Source organism: Rhododendron vialii, chromosome 9a (genome assembly GCF_030253575.1).
Source record: "Rhododendron vialii isolate Sample 1 chromosome 9a, ASM3025357v1".
NCBI classification, from domain to species: domain Eukaryota; kingdom Viridiplantae; phylum Streptophyta; class Magnoliopsida; order Ericales; family Ericaceae; genus Rhododendron; species Rhododendron vialii.
Window position 1 is genome coordinate 36,188,542 of NC_080565.1, and position 17,686 is coordinate 36,206,227.

The following is a 17,686-nucleotide window of genomic DNA, read 5'->3' on the forward strand; positions in this document are numbered from 1 at the left end:
TCAAAATAGAGCCTTTCGGCTCCCAATTTCCCGATGAATGTGGTGATGGCTCCGCAGTCAGGCCCAAGCAAGCATGACCCAAAAGGAAGGTGAATTACCAAAGAAGAAGTGGTGGTGGTGGAGCAATGGCGGCTGCGTGGTGGTGACGATGGTGGTGGTGTTGGTGATGGTGCAGTGGTGGTATTGGTGATGGTGGAGTGGTGGTATTGGTGATGGTGGAATGGTGGTGGTGGTTGTAGTGGTGGTGGCGGTGGCATGGTGGTGGTGGCGGCGTGGTTGTGATGGTATTGGTGACGGTGGTGGGGACGACGTGGTGGTGGTCATTGTGGTAATGGTGGTGGTGGTTGTCATTTTAGTGGTGGTGGCGGCGTTGTGGAGGTGGTGGTGGAGTGATGGCGGTGGCGTGGAGCTAGTGGTGGTGGCGGCGGCGGTGGTGGTGGAGTGGTGGTGGTGGTGGTTGTGGTGGTAATTGTGGTGGAGGTGGCGACGTTGTGGTGGTGGTGGTGGCTGCGGCAGCATGGTGGTAGAGGGGCGTGGTGGTGGTGATGGTGGAGTGGTGGTGGTGACGGTGGCTTGGTGGTGGTCACTGTGGTGGTAGTAGTGGTGGTTATGTGGTTGCAACAAGATCGAAAAAAATGAAAAATACATTTTTTGTTAACCAAACAAGGCCGTTGTTTCTTTTATATAGGATATTTTTGTCATTGGAATTATTAGTGAACTAAAGGTGTTAGGAACTTTAGAAGTAGGCTGTGTGGGTTAGAAACATGTTATAGTGGACCTATCAAAAATTCTCTTATTAATTAACTTGCTGACGGTATGTATTTTCAATCATTCTATCACGACAATACATATTCAATCACACACCCACACTCACACATTAATTGTTACTGGTCATAATTGATTTTTTCAATCCGCACCGTCCAAAAATACTTTGGACGAGTGCAATTGGCCTTCATAAAGTCTTCTTTACGGAATGATCCGCAAATAAGATTTTCTGATCACTATTTTTTTCTCATTCGTTAATCTTAATCTACATTATCCTAGGGGACTTGGAAGAGGAGAATGAGACTTACGGAGAACGAACCCTGCCTATGTGCATGAGAGTATATAAAGGAGCCCTCCACTTGCGATTTTCTGATCACTTCACACATTTCAACTTTCATAACAAAAACTACTGCGCTGTTAAAAAAAAAGAAGCTAAAATATAAAAACTACCGAGTACTACCGATGGATTCTACGGTGGAAAAACTCCCTCCCAATATACTCCTCTTCCCCTTCCCAGCCCACAGCCACATCCATTTCCTACTCAATCTAGCAGAGCTTCTCTGCTGCCGCGGCGGCCTCCACGTCACCTTCCTTGTAGCCGACCAAACCCACCGCCACCTCCTTAACGACACTGCCGTCCGGTCTCGCTTCAACCGGTATTCCGGGTTCCGATTCCAAAACCTCCGCGACGGGCTTCCCGTACGAGACAGCCAAGGTTCCCTTGACAAAACGATGGAGTTCGGCTCCTCCTTTTTGAAAGTAGCGAAACAGCGTTTCAAAGAAGTTTTGATATCATTATCATCATCATCCGACTGGCAAAAGGCCGAGGAGGACTCTGATCACGTTGCCGGAAAATCGTCCATCGCGTGCATCATAGTGGATTCGATGATGGCGAGTTTTGCTGTGGATGCGGCTGGTGAGGCTGGTATCCCGATCATGTGTAACTACAATGCGTGCCCCTCTGATTTTTGGACAGTTCTTTGTGTCCCTAAACTCATTGAAGCAGGGGAGATTCCTTTTCAAGGTAGGACTATAATTTTGTGTGTGTTTTTTAGTTTTGGCCATCTCCAATACTCAACCTCTAAAGCGTCAGACTAGTTTACAAGAACGGGGACTTTTCTATTCTATTGTCTCCAGTGTCATGGTTAAGTTGTTCTTAGATTGTGTCGTGGGGGTAATTTATTGAGTGAGTTACATAAATCTAAATAAAAACTTATTTTTTAAGAAGTCAATTTCAAACTTAAAAATCATAAGTTTACGCAATTAATTTTTCTATCACTATAGATCTTGTTTGATAGATCTTATTGAGATCTTTAATACGGTGCAAAAAAAATTAAAAAATTATTTTTTATTTACATTATTTTGAGTTTGAAAATATGAAATAAGTATTTATTTTTTAAGAAGGTATTCTTGAACGGAGCCTTAGGCTTGTTTTGGCTTTTGGGTACCAACAAGAAACCCTTTTTCCTTCAAATTTTAATATTCTAACTTTTCAAAATCAATTCGAAGTGCTTATCAATAATTCTAGATAACATATTCTCGGATTCAACAGCTTTCGAAAATTTAAAAAAGGAATAAAATTTCAAAAAATCCTAAAGTTCAGTTTGGGTAGGTTCTGGTGCTTTTTGGATCCTATTTTAGATTTTTAGTTTTATAAAAGCTGATTTTTTAACTTTAATAGTAAAGAGTATCAACTTTTACAGCAACTTACTCATAATTTCACAGTTATGATAAACATATTTATTTGCTTCTATTTAAATTTAAAATCTAAAATCTACAATAGAATTTGTAGGTACAATTCAAAATCTATATACATAGCTAGCGCAAACACGTAATCCTGAAGGATTATTTTTGTCTTTATTTAAATTATTTTTGCATTTCCTAATTTTGCCTCAATTTTTTGCGGATTATTGGTTGTCCCAACGAGAGTAATCTACCAAGTAAAATAATACATTTAAAATTATTTTTTAATACAGCCAAAATCAGTCTATTTTAGATTAGTTGTTTCTTTATTCCAAGAAACTTAATCCTAAAGAATTATTTTTGTTTTTATTCAAATTGCTTTTTGCATTTCCTAATTTTGCCCCAATTTTTTTGCAGATTATTGGTTGTCCCGACGAGAGTAATCTACCAAGTAAAACATATTTTCAAAATTATTTTTTAATAAAGCCAAAATTAGTCTATTTTAGATTATTTCTTTTTTTATTCCAAAATCATTTTGTTTGTCCATTTTCAATTTTTGTATCGTTTTTTAAACGCTTAATTATATGTCTCAATCTATAATATTTCTCATAATTTTGAAAGCTTTGTATTATACCCTTTGTCCCAATTTGTTGCGCCTATTTTGATTTTCTCGTAATTTAAGAAAATATCATAATTATATTGATTTTGTGTCAATTTTACCATTTTTATCCCTTTATAACTTATGACTTTTTGTCAACTTTCCTTGTCATGTCATTGAGAGAATGGAGACAAATCTAATTTGCTCCACTTTCCTTTCAAATCAAGTTCAAAATTTGAATTTGGGAGGGAGAAATGAGGGATAAAATGGTAATATGCACTACAAGAAAAAATATGTTTAGTGACGAAAAAGTGGCGACAAAATTGAATTTCGTCGCTAAATGAGTATATTTGGCGACAAAAAAATAAATTCGTCACTGTTTTGATAACTTCCTTGACGAAATTATTTTGTCACCAATTATAACTATTTAGCGACGAAAAAGATATTTTTGTCACCAAAGGCTCCTATTTGGCGACGAAATAAAATTTTCGTCGCCAAAAGAGTAAAAAAGGAGACGAAATTATTTTTTGTCGCCAAAGATAATTATTCGGTGACGGAAAAAATATTTTGTCTCCAAATGAACCAATTTGGCGACGAAAAATATTTTCGTCTTCTTTTTACATTTTCAGTGACGAAAAATTTATCCTTTGGTGATGAAATTTATGAATTACGCTTTGTCACCAAATATATTTCGGGCATAACTCTTTGCTCAGAACTCCGATTGAGATAATTTAAATTGAGTTTGAACAATAACATAAAGAGCTACGACTTTTATGTTTATTAAAATTGCTAATTTTAATGTTTAATAGTTCAAAATGCCGTTCAAAATATATTTTAATGTTCAATGTATGTGTTATATATTAGATATTTCAAAGATATGCTGAAAAGTTTGTGTAGTGTAGTTGGTTAAAGCTTGCGTGCAAAAATTAGGAGACTCGGGTTCGAAACCCCGCAGGAACAAGAAAGTGAGATTTTTTTCACATATAAGAATGTCTTTCGCGACGAAAAATTTCGTCACCGATGGGTCACCTTTAACGAGCCAAAGAGAATAATTTGTGACGAAATTTTTTGTCATCAAAAAAGCACAATAGGTGACGAAGAAAATTTCGTCACCAAGTCATTTTTCCGTGATGAAATTTTTCGTCACCAAAATGCATTATAGATGACGAAAAATAGATTTCGTCACCAGGTAGAAATTCTCGACAACCTTTAGTCGACAAATTAGTATGTGTGTTTCTACCAATCTAATACGGAGTATAAAACTTCTACTTACTTTCTTTTATATAGTATATGTGTTTTTACCAAGGAAATGAGCTGTTTTGTCGTGTTCTTGTGATCTTATCATATTTGTGCAACCTGCGAATGCATGGTAGGAGACGATTTGGATGTGCCCATCGCAAACGTTCCGGGTCTCGAAGGTTTGCTCCGACGTCGTGATCTATCGAGTTTTTTACGTGTGGAAGACTTGTCGGACAAGAACGCCCAATTTATGATTAACGGAGTGTCTCAAGCCCGCCGAACACGTATGATACTCAACACATTTGAAGAGCTAGAAGGGCCCGCGCTTGCTCAAATGCGCTCCCTATGTCCGGGTATTTATACGGTCGGACCACTCCATGAGCACCTAAAGACAAGATTCACATCAATGATCCCTCCAAACAATTTAAAGAAAGAAAACACGGGTTGCATAGCGTGGCTTGACGCACAACCGTTGAGATCTGTGATTTATGTAAGCTTCGGAAGCATTATAGTGATGTCAAATGACCAGATCATGGAGTTGTGGCACGGTCTAAAAAATAGTGGAAAACGATTCTTGTGGGCACTTCCAAACGTAGCTGACAAAGAATGGAGAAATAAAATTCCGCCGGAGCTCTTTGAGGATTCGAGTCGAAAGGGGTACATAGTTGCATGGGCTCCACAGGATGATGTCCTGGACCACAAAGCTGTTGGTGGGTTTCTGACTCATTGTGGTTGGAATTCAACTCTAGAGAGTATTGTTGCGGGAGTTCCGATGATTTGTTTGCCCTATTATGGAGACCAACAGTGCATTAGCAGATTAATTGCCGAGGTATGGAAAATTGGATTGGACATGAAGGACACTTGCGATCGAGTCATAATTCAGAAGATGATAAAAGAGCTGATGGATACGAGGAGAGAGGAGTTTACGCAGTCAGCAGATCAAATCGCGAAACTGGCTAAAAATGCCGTCAGCGAAGGTGGCTCATCGTACATTAATCTGGACCGTTTGATCGAGGACATAAGGTCATTGGACACCGATTGAACACACAATTGGTTTGGAAGGAATGAAACAAAATAAAGACGGAGGATCCATACGGACGTCTTACAGCTAAATGCATTCGATGTTTGATGTATCGTAGCTAAATGAACATAGACCTTTGTTCAATCTATCCTTTGGTAATTTCATTTGCGCGATAGTTTTTTGTGTTTCTAACTTTCTATTGACCAGAAATCACCTTGGAAGTCTTTCTTCTTCTCTTTTCTGTGATTCCGGAAACGTTCAAGACGACATAAAAACGAAAAACAGATCGTCGAAACGAAAATAAGGAACAAAAGCGAGCATGGGTTAGACCCTCAGGAGTCCAAATCCCCAGTGCAGGGTAGATTTTTTTTGTATGTCCAAACAGTACTCAATGAATTGAACGTGTATCAGGTGCCACAATCAATTTTCATGGTTTATTCTTGAAAATAGGCTAACATGGGCACAATGTTGATTCCCTCATGAAATCTTCAATAACCCATCAGTAATTAGTAAGGCCACTCCCAAAGCTTTTATGTGTAATGCTCAGGCAACCATGATCTGATGTACTCAGTCAAACGGCCCATGTTGCTATACGACGACCCACCTTTGCTCAAGGCATCTCTAGCCATCTTGGCCATCTGATCTGCCGATCGGATGAACTCGTCTTTTCTCACAACCATCAGATCTCTGACCATCTCCTCTATTACAATTCGATCACAAGTGTCTTTCATATCGAGACCAATCTTCCATACCTCACTCACAAACCTACTATTAATCATTTGATCATTAAAGTAAGGCCAGCAAATCATCGGCACTCCTGCAAGTATACTCTCCAGAGTCGAATTCCATCCGCTATGTGTAAAAAATCCGCCAACAGCGTGATGGTTAAGGACCTCTTCCTGTGGAGCCCACCCCACCACGTAACCCCTTTCTTTAGTACCCTCCAAAGTCTCTGCCGGAATCCGACTCTCGCCATCTTTTCCGGCGATGGAGTCTGGCCTCATGACCAACAGAAAATGCTGCCCGCTATTTACCAAACCATACCAAAACTCCATGAATTGGTCCCCTGACAAAACTGTAATGCTTCCGAAACTCACGTAGATAACTGATTTTGGGGGCTTTTTATCAAGCCACTCTATGCAGGATCGATCTTCTTCCCAAAAACTGCTAGAAGCCTTCGTCAACGGTGATGTGGTGGTGGTTTTTTCCTCTGAGATTCGGGATTTCAGCGCATGGAGGGGTCCGATTGTGAAGAGATTGGGCATTCGGGTCCGGATATGAGAGAGAACCGGTCCTTCCAAGTTTTCGAAGGTGTTGAGAATTACGGCCTGGGCTCGAGGGGTTTGTCCAGTCTCAGTTTTTACTATTTGGAAAAATGGGTCGGATACTTCGTCGACCCGACATAATCCAGGCAAGTCACGGCGCCGGAGAAATCCTTCCATTCCGGGTACACTCTTTACCAGTAAGTCCATTCCATGTCCTGTGGGAATTAAGAAAAAAATGAGTTCGAGTGAATTCCGTTTTCATAGTCTATATTCACGAATCCATCATCTATACCTCATACAAACGATTGGACATAGAGGACTGGGCTGGACCTTAGTCCTTAAGAAAACAACAGCACAACTTGTGCTGCACAAGATAAATTTGTGGGGTAAAATGAGCTCACATGGTTTACCACTTAATACGTGTGGCGTTCAGAGCCTCAGAAATACAAATGGCTAAGCATATGTGCATTTGTGTGTAATTACTGCATTGTTTTTGGGTAATGCAGAGCTCCGACTAATTCCTACAATTTCTTCCACCTCGATTTCACCCTCATAAGCTTAAATGTGGGAGTGAATTGGCCCCAAGAGTTGTTAGCTAATAAAATCAAACATAAACCCTTAGGATGGAGCAAGCCGATGAGTCTCAAAGAGCATCGAACCAACCCATTCCGCTCTCTTTCAAAATATTACTAGAATGGAAAATTTCTATAGCCCCAAAATCAGGGAGTAGTAGTACCTTTAAGAGGAACTTCACCAGCTTCAATGATTTCCTGAAGACAGAAATAAGCCCAGAAAGCACAAGCACTAATCGTACGGAAATAAACAAGCTGAATCCCCTTTTCCAGTGCGAAATCGCCGGCGAAACTCAAAACCTCATCGCCTATGATACACGTCACCGGCCGCCTATGTTCAGACCTCAGGCAATCGGTGACCACCATCATCTCCTTGAACAGCGGCCCCGTCACGTTCTTTATCGAAGGAATGATGTCCATGCTCCTCTCGCCGACGCGTGGGTGGTCGTCGGGGAGTCCGTCGGATATGGTCTCGAACCGGAACCCGGGGTACTGGGAGAACCGCGAGTGGGTGTCGGTGTGGCGGAGGAGGCGGCGGTGACTGAAGTCGGAGAGGAGGAAGGTGACGTGGACGGCGGCGAGGGAGAGGAGCTCGGCGAGTTTGAGCATGGAGTTTACGTGACCTTGACGGGCAACGGGAAGATTAGCACGTGAGGTGGGAGTGGGGATTGTTGTTGGTGAGGCGCCATTGATGATTAGTGCGCAAGTTTTTTCTTCTCCTTTTGGGTATCGTGATCCCAATCTGTAAAATCAAAAAATGTGAATACAGAGCCCACAATTCTTATCTTAGTTATATAAAGTAGTTGAGTATATCCATATGTGGTTACCGTGATTTATCAGGACTTTTGTATGTCATTAAAACATGGGCGCTGCTATTCGCAGCCCTCTATTTACTTCCATAGCCCGTTAAAAATTTTCAATTATACTCGACAGTTAGTTACCGAAATTGAGATATATTTTCAGCGTCCAATTACCGAAATATAATATTTTTTTCAACAGATGTTTACCGAAAATGCATGTTCGGCAGTTGTTTACCGAAAGTTGAACATATTTTCGACATGTAGTTACCGAAATATAATCTTGTTTTCAACAGCAATTTACCGAAATGTTATTTATGATTTTCAACAATCATTTACCGAAATTTAGTGGGCTACGAGAGTAAACAGAGGGCTGCGAATAGCGGCGCCCTAAAACATCAAGAGTTTAACTCTTTCGGCAAGTCTCATTTTTCAAGTTTATAGTCCTTCGGGTCCTTTCCAAATAAGTTAAATAGCTCATTAGGTCCCTAAAAAAAAAATTCCAAGTGCGATGAGTGCAATTTTGTTCACTTTCTTTAAAAGAAAGTGAATATTACTCTTCTTTTTATTAGTTGAAATAGTATGAGTTCTACTACAAAGTGATGTCATGCTTATCCTGCAATACATTTTTTGGTAAGCATTACATCACTTTGTGATAAGATCCACATTATTTTAAATAATAAGAACAAGAGTAATATTCACTCTCTCAAGTGAAAGATGAACAAAACTCAACTCACGCAGGGCCCTTCTTCCCCTTCTCTTTCGTGTTTCTCCTTCACCCCATGTGCACCACCGTCCTCTCTCCCCGCTCTCTTCTGCTATGCTACTGCTACCTTAAAAAGTTCGATTTTGCTAATATCCGCTTATTAGGCAGAGAATAATATACACATAATTCTAAATAAGTTCGGATATCAATACATATTTTACGAATATTAATACACTTTCATAAATATTAATATATCTTTCTCAGATATCAATAAACATTTTTACTTATTATCATTTTCTTTTGAACGGATGTTAGAATAATCATAAAAAGTTAGTAGCAAGAAAAATACAAAGTGTACTCTTTTTCAGGTTTTCAAAAAAGTATACTCTCTCCTGCATCACTTTCTTTCTCTTTTCTCTTTTATTTTATTTATCCGAAGTATATGGAAAAAAATTGCAATATACTGTTGAAATCTATCAAATAAGTATCATATTGAATGTAAAATTATGTATATAATTTTTTTGGGTGTAGGCTCGTCTTTTTATTTTGAAATTGTGTAAAAAGACTGTTAATTAACAATTAATTAATTTTTAAATATATTAATTTATAAAAAGTAAATACACCATTCATCCGGATTTAACGGTCTCTAGTTCAATTCTAACCAGATAAAAAATGAGTTATATCTTTAAATTAGTAATAAATTTTATATCCAATATGGATCTTATTTGATGGATCTCAATTAGTTCTATAAGATAATATTTTTAAAATTACATAAAACATTATAAATTACAAGATATAATCGATTGAAAAATGACACGAACTTTAAAAAATGACTATTAAATCCGAACGAATGGAGCATGTAGTAGAATAAAACTTACAAACATTGTACTCCCTGCGTCCCTTTTTTACGAGGGAGAGGAAAAAAGCGAACGTATGACAGAGAGAGGAGAGTGTGTGTGACTGTGTGTACCGATTAATAAAGAGAGAGATGGATGAGAGAGAAGCATTTATGTGGGTCCAACAGTGCTACGAGCTCATATTTTTGTGCACATATTATGCACATATATATTTGTGTGGTTCATATCGGGGTTTCACAAAATGATCCAAATTGCTTATCTTTTTTAAAATATTTTTTGGAGGGTTTCTCAGAAATCATAGGACAAAACAGAATGATTCTCCCTACGATTTTTAAGAAAGCCATTACCGATATCCGTTGGAGTTGATTTTTTACGAAAACCTTCAAAAAATATTTTAAAAAAGATAAGCGATTTAAATCATTTTATGAAACTCCGATACGAGTCCTATAAAAATATATGTGCATAATATATCCACAAAAATCTAGGTGGAAATCATTATTGATGTGGGTCAGTGTGCGGGCTAGCCCTGTGCTTTGTATCAGTGTGTAAAGTGAGAAATGGCAGAGGGAGAGTGAAAGTCACGCGGAAGAAGAAAGAGAGAGGAGAGGAAGAGAGGGGAATGGTGCCTGCGCGTGAAACAGGACTTGGTGGGAAAAAACTTGTGAGCAATTGTGCGCGATGACCTAATGGGACATAATTCACTCACATGGAATCGTCCGGAAAGAAACCCTTCTTTGTTTCTATCATATAATGAATTTGAGTTTGTACTCTGTGTTTCATATCTGATGTAAAAATAATTTTTTCTATCGATTGATTAAAAAAAAAATTGTTAAGTACAACCCGGCAGTTTATCAAAACATTTCTTTCTTTCTTGGTTATCTAAAGGAATCTAAATCCTAGACTATGCTCTCCATGTTACATGAGGGTGAGTAAGACCCGTTTCGATGATTGACATTATTTATTTCAGAAACTCGTCGAACGCATAAATCATTTTCTTTAGAGATCAATAATTGAACAAATGATCCACTCATTTTAATGATTGACTTCTTCTTCTTTTTTATAAACTCGCGTCGAAAATATCAATCATATTTGTTAGAATTCAATAAACAAATGATTCATGTGGGTATGACTCATTTCAATGATCGACGTTTATTCTATAATTTCGTTGAAAATATTAATCATATTCTTAGAAATCAATAGACAAATCATCGCAGTTAGAAATCATTAAAAAAAAAAAAAAAATACTCCAACCACGTGCTAATCTCTTGTTCTTTTTTATAAGCACCACGTGCTAATCTTTATTTCGAGATAAATAGATTTCGATTTCTCTTATTCAAATGATAGATATGTGGTAATTCTTCTGGCAATCCATAACAAATCGTAACTCATGGGATTTTTTGCATGTGGTGATGTACTAGAAAAAGGATCTAAACACAATAAATATGGACCTAAAACTTTTATTGATAAAGAGAACCTCGCAATTGCCAATCAATTTTCAAAAAACGGAAGAGGAATAAAAGGGTATATAGATCGTACGAGTATAGAGAAGTTTTTAGATTTTGGACGGTCCGAATTTTAGAGAGAAAAAGAGGAAAGAGTGTGATTGGGTGAGAGGAGAGAGGATTTTCAATCTTAACCATCCAAAAAACTTTTCAATCATGCCCGCCCGAAATCAACAAATTTATCACGAGTATATATATACCAGTTACTGATAAAAAAAAATATGCTCTTAATATACCAGTCTCGTGTCAACTCAAGAGAGAGGAAGACAGAGGGGAAAAAGCCCCGTCGAGTTCCTCACCGACACAAGGCTAAGGAAAGATTTTCATTGCCAAGTGGATACCATGTGTGTCCGCTTGGCACCCAAAAATTTCTCACAGACTAGGTTTTTTCTGTTAAAACAATTAGTCTAGTACACTAAATTCATCCACTATATTTTTTGTGGGATCCACAAAAATATAAAAAAAATATTTATAAATTTTAAAATAATATTTTATGAAATACTGTAAAAAGTCAATTTCAACAAATATCGGTAAGTATTATTTCTTGGAATTGATTTTTTATAATGCCTTGTAAAATAAGGAGCCGATAATGCCACAAAGCATTTTTTAATTTACTGCCACGACCATTAAATGCTCTCCTTGACAAATGGACTTCCTTGCCCTTTGCTCTCAAAAGTAATCAAAGCCTTAATTTAACGTTCCCAAATTGCCCTTTCCTAATCCTAAAAATGTCTGTCATTCATCTAGCTATACAAAACGTCAAAAGTGAAGACCCACTTCTTTTGACAGCTAAGCAAATCCAACCCTACATAAAAATTCGGCCTTTTCCTCGTTTCAATTTTTGTCATGGAAATTGAAATATACACTCTCTTTTTTCATATCTACATTCCTTTTTTTGTCTTCTAGCAAAAAAATTACATACACTTTTAACACTAAAATCCAAAAAAGGGAGTGTAGATTTCAATTTCCTTTGTCTTTTATGTTGTTCCCCACTTTTTTTTTCTTTGATTGGTATTGGGGAAATAATGTTGCCTCCACCCCTAATAAACAAACACAAGATCAAAGGAGTCTCAATTTTAACTTTTCTGCTCAATTAAAGGAGAACAAACATATCACAATAGGAAAATTTTCATGAAAAACATCAACCAATAGAAAGGCCATTTTTTTTCACCTGAAACAACTGGTGTAATCATTCATCCCAAATCCAGACTAAAATTATGAAAACAAACCTCAAAAAACATTGCCCATTAAGCTAAACAAAAACAGAAAATATCATCTCTCCTGAAAGTATAATCCTAAGCACAATCCTCAAAAAAAAAAAAACATTGCCCAATGAAATACCAAGTGCTAGTACTTTTAAGCTCAACAAAACAAAAATATCTCTCTCTTGGAAATAATGGAAGCCCATGTCTTTAGAGACACATTCTTCAATTGAGCACTAAGTTTGTCTTCAAACCACAAAATTAATTACCTGCAATAATAAAATTTAATTTAGTTGACTGATTTTAAAGAAATACTACAACAAAAAAATGTACCCAAAAAAAAAACTTATCCTCAATTTATCAATCCAACAAAAAGTAGTCAAGTGAAGTAGGAATGAATTTCTGCTGAGCACATCCACGTTACTCCCGATGTCTTCAGGAGTAATTATATGATCAGAAATCATGAGATCTATGTTCTCTCTTTCTGTGTCTTCAAAAAACTCTCAGTACTCTCTCTCCAAATCCATGTACAGTCACAAATCACTTGATGGTTCTAACTTAACGGAAATGATACACCCACCGCACGCTCGCCGGACCCACTTAGGCCACCGGACTGCCGATCCGAACTGACCAAAAATTCTATAAAAAAAACTGAGTGGGCCTACGCGAGAATCAATGGCATCCGATGTATGTAAGTGCTCGATCAGAACTTTCATTTTTTAATGGCTCGGATCATCTGATTTTTGGAAGTTCGGATCGAGCACTTACACACGTCGGATGCCATTGATTCTCACATAGACCAACTCGGTTTTTTTTTTTAGAATTTTTGATCAGTTCGGATCAGCTGTCCGGTAACCGGAGTGGGCCCGGCGAGCATGCGGTGGGCGGCGCGGTGGATGAGCCGCGATGGGTGTATCATTGTCCCTTAATTATGATCCATTTCATCTGGGGCATCAGCTTAGAATTATCAAAATCAACCCATGGTTGGGCTCGATCAACCTTGGATCGGAATTTTAGGCTGTGGAGAAGACAACCCAAAGATCTGCACCAGCCAGAGCGTTTGCTGCGACAATTCGGCTTCAAGCAAGAAATCCCCACCGACTCCAAATCTATGAGTCGGTCTCATAGACAAACCATGCGCAATGGACAAAAGGACTGGGGTGTTGAACATGCAAATCTCATTGCGGGGTGTGATGGTAGGCTGTAGCATGTAGTTCCAGATGTGTCAGTTTACCCGTTAGACTATCCAAACGTGGCTTTGTACAATGGAATAACGAGGCGTTATATTAGTCGGAACAGTGCAGCTTTTGACAGAGCGGTAAGAATGAATTATGCCTTACAACAAATTTTAACTTACAATGGTTTATATGTTGAGATTAAATTTAGTATTTTGGACACTAACAGACGCTGTATTGTTTTTTTATGTTTGTTGGGCTTCACCCACGTGTGATAATTTATCGAGGCGGTGCTTGGTAATTATTCGCGTGTAGTTATGTTATATTCGGTTTTGGTTAGAGAATCAAATCCTATGGCAAGTTGGAAGAGTTCCATACTTGGCGGTATTACTATGGAAGAGTTTCCTTTTTGGTGTATTTCCTAGTCCGAGTAGGAAAAGGAATTATAAGGCAGTAGGAAGCCTTGGAGGTCAAGGCTTGATACTCTATAAATACCGAGGCGTATTTGAGATTTATGTGTGACATAATGTGAGGGAGAAGGTGAGGCGAGCGTGGGGGGCCGAGTTGTGGCCTCCCAGAGAGGAACCGACGTGTGGTTCCCGGAGAGTTTTTTCATCTTTATTGTATATTGTGTCAATATATAATCAAACGGAGTTTTTCTCTGAAATCACTGCGTTGTTTGTGTGCATGGTGTCCCTCACGGTCCTAACAATTGGTATCAGAGCGGGGTTGAAGAAGAGGGTCATCAGAAAAACCACGGGTTCGATTTCTAAAAAAAAAGGTGCTCACCAACCTCGTTTTTGTCACCCGAGGAGGTTGCATAGGCGATTGGAAGTGGCGGAAAAGACAATTGACGGAGCAGACTTGCAGGGATCGAAGGTTGATCAGTGCAAACATGCGCGAAACTAGTGAGCAAGGATACACTCGGGTTGGTAGTGACACAAGCACTTACTAGAGTGAAGGTTTGCGGAGATGATTAACAGTGATCAGAGGCAGTCTGGTTCAATCGGGTTTGAAGACCTATCATCAGGAGTTGCAGTTGTGATTTGGGCTGCATGAGGATGATGATGGGCAACCGATACATGCTTGTGGAGAGTATAGACATATGGAGCTGATGTTTGGTACTAGACAAGCAGTATGAGTTTTTTTGGTGATAGTGAACAGGTGAAGCAACAGTTGCAGAGACATACAGGAAGGGCACTAGAGTACGAGGAGTCATGACCTGAGATGTACAGGAGTGTCGGTTACCGAATCAAATTGTGTATGGAATAGTCTGCAGACAACGGGCAACTGGTTGTTGAGAGATGTTCACGGAAGCTCCGAACAGAGGGATTGAGATGGAGACCAGAAGATGCATCGCTGGGATCTCTTCCTTTGTGGATTTTGTGATTGGATTCTTTCTATAGTATGCGGCCGCATGAGAAGGAGAGATGAAGTCACGGATTACATCCTGGTAAGGATGCGAGCACTTTAGTGCACCTAGGTGAGGGGGTGCAAAATCATTCCACATGGGCGAGGGGGTGATTGTTGGGCTTCACCCACGTGTGATAATTTATCGAGGCGGTGCTTGGTAATTATTCGCGTGTAGTTATGTTATATTCGGTTTTGGTTAGAGAATCAAATCCTATGGCAAGTTGGAAGAGTTCCATACTTGGCGGTATTACTATGGAAGAGTTTCCTTTTTGGTGTATTTCCTAGTCCGAGTAGGAAAAGGAATTATAAGGCAGTAGGAAGCCTTGGAGGTCAAGGCTTGATACTCTATAAATACCGAGGCGTATTTGAGATTTATGTGTGACATAATGTGAGGGAGAAGGTGAGGCGAGCGTGGGGGGCCGAGTTGTGGCCTCCCAGAGAGGAACCGACGTGTGGTTCCCGGAGAGTTTTTTCATCTTTATTGTATATTGTGTCAATATATAATCAAACGGAGTTTTTCTCTGAAATCACTGCGTTGTTTGTGTGCATGGTGTCCCTCACGGTCCTAACAATGTTCAGATGCAGTTTTTTGACTTCCTAAGTCAACCCAGGCTGCCACAGCCGTATGCAGCTGCAGCAAGGGCTGGGCTTCAGCACTTGGCCAAATTGAAGACGTTTTTTGTGCAAGGTGTTGACTTTTGAGGCCATGTTTTGGCTCCATCCTATACAAATGCAGACTTGCATTTACTCAGAAGATTTGGCGTGGGTTGCATTGAATGCAATTCACTCTCTCATGTGGGTGATTGAAGTCAAAGATTGGCAGCCTATGAAAATTTCTCAAGCCACGCTCAAATCAGGAAAAATCTCAGGCGTGGATATGCATTAAATGAGACTGGCATGGCTCATGAACAGGGCCTTTCTCCTTTGCCTATAAATTTAGCCCTCTACACTTGTATTTGGTGTGGGAAAATCAAAGAGAGTTTGAGAGCTGCATATGTATGCATTTGTATCAGTCTGTGAGTGAGTGTGAGTTAGAGTGATTTGTAATCCTCCTCCTCCTAAATATAATTCGGCTGCCCCCCGTGGACGTACCCGATTTTGGGGAACCACGTAAATCTTTGTCGCTGTGTTTGTGTGTGTGTTTGTGTTCTGGTTTGGTCCTTAGTTTCCGCAACAATTGGTATCAGAGCTTTGGAAGCCAAAACACAAAGCAACATTCTGTTTTTGCCTCTGTTCGAATCTGCGTTTTTTCGAAACAGCTCGAAAATACGATCTAATCTGTCCATCTTGTTCGTCTCGTCAAGACGATTTCGAGAAGGTATAATAAACCTTCATCCGACGTCGGGGTGATCCGCACCTTCCCGGTCAAAGTTGCGCGTAAACGGTCAAATCGAAAAATGGATCTGACGCGCTTCTGATACGTTTCCACACGCAGCTGCAGGTTGAAGACGATGACATCAGCAAGATGTCATCATCCAGTCAGCGTGCATAGTCAGCATGCACAGTCAACAGAATATTCCCTTGGTTGAAAGGAATATTCCATAATTTGTTTTCTCAATTCCGGAGCCATTCGGACTCTGTTTTTCGCCCGTGAGTAGTCGATTTTGACTATCTCGACGTTCCAGATCCAACCCCGTGCCCTGTTTTTCGAGATTCTGTTCCGAAAAATCTGTTGGGAGTATTTTCAGCGGTAAAACTCTCGCTTTTGACTTCGTTGGATGTCCAGCATCGACGAGGAGAGCCCTAGTGTTGTTTCTTCAACACCTATGGACAAATCATCAGATAAGAAGACTTCAGACGAGCCCTCGGTCAGTTCCTACATGAGGAGGAGCTCGGTTTCGAATGCCAAATTCGAAGTGGATAAGTTCGATGGCACAATTAACTTCGGCATGTGGCAATGCGAAGTTTTGGATATTCTAAATCAACAAGATTTGGAATTCACTTTGGAGGATCGTCCTGAGGATATGTCCACCTCTGATTGGGACAAGCTTAATCGGCAAGCTTGTGGCACGATCCGTCTTTGTTTGTCCAAAGACATCAAGTATTCCGTCATGAGGGACAATTCAGCCAAGGAGTTGTGGCAGAAATTAGAGAGCAAGTACATGACGAAGAGCATAGAGAACAGACTCTACCTGAAGAAGAGACTGTATCGTTTTCAGTATCAACAAGGTGCGTCAATGAACGAACATCTAAATAGTTTCAATAAAATTTTGGCCGATTTGCAAAACCTTGATGTTAAAATTGACGATGAGGATAAGGCACTTTTGTTGATAAATTCTTTGCCTGATACATATGACCACTTGGTTACTACCTTACTGTATGGAAAAGATGAAATTCGTTTTAATGACGTTTGCTCTACTTTGATTAATAACGAGGTACGGAAGAAGGATCAACAAGTTCATCGGGATCCCTCTTCATCAGCACTATCAATAAGGGGAAGGACTGAATCGAGGAATAGACAGTCCGGGAGGAGACAGTCCAGGTCCAGGTCAAAAGGCAAATCAGCTGAAAGGAATCAGAAATCCGGTGACAGGAAGCAGATTGCAAAGGATGAGTGTGCTTACTGTCATGAAACGGGGCACTGGAAGAAGGATTGCCCCAAAATCAAGGAACAACAACAACAACGAGCAAATGTTGCAAGAGGAGAGGTTGACGACTTGGCATCAGCTTTGATTGTTTCATCAGACACAAATTCAAATGAATGGATTCTGGACTCGGGATGTACTTACCATATATGTCCCCATCGGGACTGGTTCTCAAACTTTCAGGAGATTGACGGTGGCGTAGTTTTGATGGGCAACGACAATGCCTGCAAAACTCAGGGGATAGGTACAATCCGACTCAAGTTGCGCAACGGTACAACCAAGTTTTTGACAGATGTCCGGTATGTC

General features: G+C 39.6%; 1 protein-coding gene and 1 pseudogene across 1 annotated transcript; one reads left to right on the forward strand and one right to left on the reverse strand.

The window, feature by feature from the left end:
- The first annotated feature begins 1,227 nt into the window (after positions 1-1,227).
- Positions 1,228-6,114, forward strand: LOC131300145 (7-deoxyloganetic acid glucosyl transferase-like). The gene is made up of 2 exons (XM_058325853.1): positions 1,228-1,789; positions 4,420-6,114. The coding sequence occupies exons 1-2, from the start codon at positions 1,228-1,230 to the stop codon at positions 5,325-5,327; spliced, it is 1,470 nt and encodes a 489-aa protein (XP_058181836.1). The 3' UTR covers positions 5,328-6,114.
- On the reverse strand, positions 5,719-7,847 carry LOC131300144 (7-deoxyloganetic acid glucosyl transferase-like; annotated as a pseudogene).
- Positions 7,848-17,686: the final 9,839 nt, after the last annotated feature.